The 6,906-nt window shown below is 43.4% G+C and overlaps 1 protein-coding gene across 2 annotated transcripts in view; it reads right to left on the bottom strand.

Annotated features, from left to right (window-relative positions):
- adcy2b (adenylate cyclase 2b (brain)) overlaps nt 1-6,906 on the bottom strand; it is a 74,732-nt gene that overhangs the window by 12,630 nt on the left and 55,196 nt on the right. The window contains exons 16-18 of one of the 2 annotated variants that reach the window (XM_017420979.3): nt 6,517-6,657; nt 3,650-3,781; nt 1,852-2,036 (exon numbers count right to left, since the gene is read on the bottom strand). In XM_017420979.3, the coding sequence (XP_017276468.1) occupies nt 1,852-2,036; nt 3,650-3,781; nt 6,517-6,657 (458 nt within the window). The remainder of the gene's footprint in view (nt 1-1,851; nt 2,037-3,649; nt 3,782-6,516; nt 6,658-6,906) is intronic. The other variant, XM_017420980.2, reaches the window with a different exon arrangement.

Genomic DNA, 6,906 nt, shown 5'->3' on the forward strand with positions numbered 1-6,906 from the left:
ACATTCAAACACGACTTCCGTCCTCGGCAAATTATCTGCAATACTGAGCACGAGTGTCCAGAGTACATTTTTCTTCTCTTGAACAACCAAGGATGAGCCATTCGATTATTTAGGCTTCATGTGTGTTTAATTACTGCAGATCCAAGTGGCCCACATTCAGTTCTGAGTATTAAATTATGAATTATGGCAAACAGCTGGAAGGCGAAGGAGGACAGGATGTTTGTGACAGCCATTTTGAATTGGGTTGACTCCAAAAGTGTGTGTGTCTGTTATCATGAGGTCTCCTGAAACACTCTACAGATTTCAACTGGTTAGAGTTTAAGGTTCAAAATGGCAGTGATCTTAAAAAACACACACAAAAACAGCTACAGCTCAGAAATAGAGCTAAAATCTGCGCTAATCGTGCGAGATCATGTCAGATTTAGTAGGTGGTCGAAGGGTTTGGACCCAGATGCAGACGGACAAAAAAAAGGCTCAAAAGAAAAATCGAATTGTTCGATTTAAAGACAGCAGAACACGAGAGCGGCATGTAAGCAACAATGAGCCATGGGCGAAGTGATGAAGATGAGCAGGTTTTAAGGGGTGATGGGTAAGTGGACACAGGTGACTGATCACAAACTGGGGGCAGGTGCAGAGCGGCGTGGCAGGTGAACAAAGTAACGAGCTGAGGAAAAGCGGATGACGACAGGGGGACGCAGACGGCACAGGGAGCAAAAACTACACAAGAGCTTCACGCTAAACTGTAAACCGTGTCAACAAGACATAAAAGCTGAATTACAGAAACACAAAACAATAAACCCAATACAAAAGAAACTCAAAAAATAACAAAAAAAAAGACAAATTTTCAAATTTTGCCATTAACGATTGGGAGTGAACAGCGCCTGTTTATTGGGCCAACTCGCCTTGGAAAAACACAAAAAAACCACAATAACACGGTCTGTTTGACAGATATCGTGTTAGAATTCGGTGCAAGGCGAAGAACGCATTCATTGGACATTCATCTACGGCTGATTAACTTTCGATGTTGATCGAATCCAAGATGGCCGCCACAGCTGACTGACATTAGCCAACACAAACATGGCTATAACAGCTTCATAGATAATGAGCTAAACGTGGTGGTAGCTGAGGGTCGTTCACAACACTAACTCTGAGAGGGACATTTGTCAACATCCGGGTTTCCAGGGATTTTTTTTTCTCTGTTTTATTCTGGAGGACTAAACTGCTGACGCATTTTTTTTTTTCTTTATGCCAAGCATTTCATGACGATGCAAGCAAAGGTGTCCGCGAAGGTAACGGCATAGAAAGGCTGACGACTGATTCATCAGGCAGCCTTGGTTCACTTCCTTTTTCATGCAGCACCTCTAAACTGCTCCTATTTATTTGCCTTTCGGAGGAAAGCAGCGCGCTCCTCGTGTTGTTAAAGCAAGGTGAGAAAACAAAGTGAGAAACGTTCGAGGGAGAGGAATATATCGTTTTTTTTTTTTTGGTGCTCTGAAAACTTTTGGCAAGATGGGATTTTTTTTTTTTTTCTTTGTCTTTTTTCTCCTCCTGGCGGTTGTCAGTCAAACGTGAAAAATGAATTCGTCTCGATCACCACAACCTGAATTATCTCATTCTGTCACTCGTCAGCCTTCTCTCCAGCAGTTCCCTCCTGACTGACAGTATTATGGGATGCTGCCAGCTCTGCTTCAGAGCTTCCCTCCGGTCCGTGCTGCAGCCTCGTTAGTCGATTTTAATGAGCTGGGCTGGACTGACGGCGAGGAAGGCTACAGGGTCAAAGGGGGACGCGGGATCCTGAACGCATCATTTTGTTCCGTTTGTTCTGTTTTTGTTATTGTCCGTGCGCCTCACCTGTCCAGTTTGTCGGTGGAGTACATGGCTTTGCTGAAGCCGTCCAGCAGGGAGGCGTGTGTCTGGAGGATGATGATGTTGTAGATCACCACGGCAACCAGCATCACCACCATCTTCAGCTCGTAGTTGATCCGCAGGAACACCGAGCACGAGACCAGGCCCAGGATGCAGCAGTAGATGAAGTACTGAAGACAGAAAAACAGGATTTTTATTTTTATTTTTTTGTGAACTTTTGCTACAGATAACCCATAAACCCTGAGCTGAATGAGGGATTTGGAACATATTTTTCATGCCAAGACGAGAGTGCCGCCAAAAGTAGAGAATACGCCAGTCAGAAAATTGGAGAGTTGGAGCACGGACAAGGTTTTCACAGATGGATCACCTATGGCCTTGACCTTTGACCCCGTGACCTTGAAATCAATGGGGATCCTTCTTGACCCGTGAGGTGTCCAGCTGTGCAGTTTCAAGTTCCTACCTTAAAGGGTTATCAATTTAGAGCTCGGACAAGAAATATTCCACAAACAGACAGCTGGAGTGATGGACGGACGGCGCCATACCATAATACTTTCTGTCTCAGGACGGGCGTATAAGAAGACATTGTAGAGGATGCAACAACACGATGATGAGTTGAAACAACCTGTTTCGTCTCAACAACTACTGCTGGCTTGGGAGTTTAAAAAAAAAAAGTGGCATTAAATCTTTTCCATGAAACTTCTTCTCAAGCAAAGTTTTTAACTGGCATTTAAAAATTCAGATTTTATATTTTTTTATACGCATTGTATAAATAAATCTATATTAAATGAATAACATTAAAGTTACAGCAGCTGAGACGCCTGGAAAAAGGCAAAATATCGAATAAAGTGCCATAAAAATAAAGTTCTTTTCCATAGTTAAAATACAGGTTTGACCTTCTATTTGACATGTTTATCGCCCGCTGCTGAAGGTAAGTGGTCTGTACTTATATGGCATCTTTCTAGCCAATCAGAGCGCTTCACAACACAATCTGCCCTCATGTACCCATAGATTTATTCAGCACTCTGCTACACCTCTGTGAAGCTAATCTGAATAAATCATTCTATGGAGACTAATCAGTGATTTAAACTCCATTCATACACTGATGGGGCACATCGGAGGCAGTGAGGGGTTCAGGGACACTTCGACATGTGACTGCTGCCAGGAATCGAACCTCCGACTGACGGCTCTAACCACCGAGCCACCGCACAAGGTGAAAGGCAATAATGTCTTTGCCGGTGTCGCATGTTGGTCTGTCCCGTCAGTAAAACAACATAATTCACCACCAAACAGACAGGTTTTACAGAAAGTAATGATTAACTGTACCCCTACAACCGATTAACATTTGGAGTCAACCCTTAACCAAGATGGCCGCCACAATCGACCTTACAAAAAAACAACAACAAATGGCTCCAATCGGTCACTTTCGCAGATACTGAGGTCAAATTTGGTGCGGCAGGAGCTGAGAGTCCTTCGGCCTGAGCGCCACGCGGCACTGACGCCGTCTCTCTGTTAGCAAAATATCTCGAGAACTAACAAGGTGGATCGTATTGAAACTGGCTGCACGTCGACAACTCGTTACCTTTTTGGTGTCGACCCAATTCAAGATGGCCGCCACAAATCAGTGACCTTAGCCAGCACAGAAATTGCTCTAATTTGACAGATTCTGAGGTTAAGGTCTGATTGAAAAGACAAACTCTGAACACTAACACATCTTGCAACAACGCATGAGGTGGATTTATAATTTTCTGTTGAATCTTTTTAATGGAGTTCTGCAGGTACTGACCGGCAGATAAAACTTGTTTTTGTCCGACTCGTCCTCCATCCTGTCGGGCAGGCTGCTGTTGGTCAGATTCACGGCGGCGGGAGCAGTGGGCAGGATGTCCTCCGTAGACCCGCCGGGATCCTCCATGAAGAACTGACACACAAAAAGCCGACAGGATGAGGAGCTTAAAGGGGCGACACTTCAATACGAGCTCACATCTCGGCTGCTGGTATGGAGAAAATAAAATAAATAAATAAATTAAATAAAACAATGTTTGCAGAACAAATTTAAATCACTCCACGTTGCCATTCAAATGTTTTACGTCGAGCCATTCAGCAGCTTTCTACAAAAATAAATCATTATTAAATCTGGCTCATGAGAGAATAATTATTATAATCTACAGCTATTGTAAAAGTTTGACACCTTTGGATGTGAAGGATATGAAGAGAATTGTGGATATTTTAATAGTTTCCCTGTGGTTTCTATATTCAGCTCGTGTCAGCTCGACTCTTAGCGCTGAATGTTTTCATTATGCACCGTTCCCGCTTTTTTTTTAATTGCCTGACAACACACGAGCTGAAGGAGATCTTTCCCTTTATATCGGATTTTAAAAAACGCCTCTACTCATTATTGGTGGGACTTTATTCATTGGCCGTTTCTGTCGAGCAACAAAGACGCAACGAAGCCACGTAAAAAGAGTCAACGGAGAGTCGGAAACGGGTCCGACCCACATTTTAGAGCTGTCGTCGTCAGTTCTAAGTTTTAATGTCATGACCTGGTCGTCCTGGTGCTTAAAACCCTAAATTTAAAAAAAAAAGGTTTGCTTTTACTTTTCCCATGACTGTCTGGAAATTCTTCACTTTCTGCATCAAACTTTACGTTCGGAAGTGTTTTTGTCTGTTTTAAAACAAACAACGCCTCAAATGTGGCGCTGCTTCATTTCAACGCCTGGTTGTCGATAAAGTTAAAAGAAGCAGAGCGCCAGCTAAAGGTTCAAAGGAGCCAAGTGCTCGCTAAGAACCAAAAGGTGGCAAAATGCTAGCTAAAAGGAGAGAAATGCTAACTAAAAGGAGAAGAATGGTAGCTAAAAGGAGAAGAATGGTAGCTAAAAGGAGCATAAGAAGAGGAAAACAGATCGAGTTCCCAGTCGTAAATTTCAACGGGAACGCCCCCTCAAGTGGGACGTCCTACTTGGAAAATAGGAGCAACTCTGACTACCCCCAGTTAGAATTTCAAGATGGCTGCTTCTCACAGCTTCAGTAAGTAAACTCTGTTACCTTTACTGCTAATATTCATTCTTAAAGTTGTTTTTCACATTTAATCACTCGTACAACTACCGTATTTTCCGGACTATATGGCGCATTTAAAAGCCGACAGTGCACCTTATAATCCAGAGAGCCTTATATATGTAAGAAGTCGTAATGTTTTAGTACGACTTTGGTTAAACTACAAAGCTGTACCGCTCGCAGCATTAAGGCTCAGTTATAGTCGCGCAGGGCTCCGCAGACCTGAGCGAGCGCTGTAGGCGTTTATACTTGACGCTTACGTTGGTGCAGTATCCTTCTGTGAGTTTTGAACTGTTTGATTATCTTTATGATCTCTCAGAGAGGGATCATATAAATGCTGATACAGGCGAACCAGCTCCGCTAGAGCAGCAAAATCATCCATTTTGAAGGTAGCGCGGCACGTGAGGTCTGCCCCAAGTTACAAAAATTTGGAGGTGGACGATAATGCGTCTTGTATATGACAAAAGTTCGAAAATGGACCATTTATTGACAGTGCTCCTTATGCCCTATAGTGCGGAAAATACGGTGGTCCCTTTTAACGTGTATATAACAAGTATTAAAACACGTTCCGTGAGCGGAGCGCAGATCGATTTAGTAAGATTTCATATTCAGAAACTGTGAGAAAACCAACGGCTTTGCTGGGGGCGTCCATCTTGTTTCTGACTCACCAAGCGGGACAAGTGAGAAATGATGTCACTGCGACTTCCCAGTAACGAGTTCCGAAGTAAATGTAACCTTAGTTAACCTGTTGCTACTTTTAGCTTCTTTTAGTTTTTTAGCTTCATTTGACTCACTTCTAGCTCTTTTTCAGCAACTTTCAGAAAATCAGTTTCTCTAATCAACACTAGTTGTCTGCCCCAGCCTTAAAGGTTTCCACCGGTTTACATTCATTATTGTTCTACTTTACAATCGATTTGAACCAGCTGATTAAACCAGATTTCACATGATCCATGGCCAGGACTTCACAGCTCACACTGCAGGATTTTACATTTTAGAACGATCCTGGGATAGAAACATTCCCGTTTCTGTCATCCTTGTTTTGGGAAATTTAGTTCCCTGGCTGACAGAAGACGAGCTCCTTCCGATAATTAGACTGATATGTTTGTGAAAGATAAAGAAAAGGTTTTTAATGAGCCCAGTGATGAACAATTAGTGATATTTAACTCCACAAGGCAAGAAAAAAACCCCTAAAAAAAAGCACTGTTATTACGTTCCCCAAATGTTTGGCAACCATTCGACAGCCTCGTTATTAAGTGGATGAAACATGGCAATAGTTTACAGGGCAAACATAATAATTATGACATTTCTGCGGCGCGTGTAAATGTGGAATGAAGTGATTTTAATTGCAGCTCTGCACGCTGCCGGCTGCTCGCGCTCCACCCGAGGCTCACTCTTGCGCTGCTCTGCCACTGGCAGCTGCACCGTTTCATCTGTTCAAATATTGCCCCGCCGCACGTCTCAAAACATCACCCACGGTGCCGCTGCAGCCCCCTTCCGACGGGATGTTTTCCCCCAGAACATCTGATGTCGGCGGTGCAGAGGAGGAGGAGGAGGTGGAGGGGGAAACCACGCGTTTGCAGGGTTTTTCAACTCGCGTCTCACCATATTGAACACGGCCATCACCAGGATGAGAGCAGTGGTCGTCATGGTGAGGACCAATCGCAGCCAGGGGTTGTTGGTGACAATGATGCGGGAGGAAGTCGGGAGCCATGGAAGGGAGCAGAAGGAGCCCTTCCCTCCCTGCTGTGGGTGCAAAGAAACAGAGGGTGACCGGAGGATGAAGGAAGGGAGAAGCAGAGGACAAACACAGCCCCTTCAGAAACCTTTTACTCCCTTCTTCTTCTGCACATAATACACACACACACACACACACACACACACACACACACACATATATATATATATATATATATATATATATATATATATATATATATATATATATATATATATATATATTATGGCATGCCGTTCAGGAAATTATTGTATATG

Source organism: Kryptolebias marmoratus, linkage group LG5 (assembly GCF_001649575.2).
Source record: "Kryptolebias marmoratus isolate JLee-2015 linkage group LG5, ASM164957v2, whole genome shotgun sequence".
Taxonomy (NCBI): Eukaryota; Metazoa; Chordata; class Actinopteri; order Cyprinodontiformes; family Rivulidae; genus Kryptolebias; species Kryptolebias marmoratus.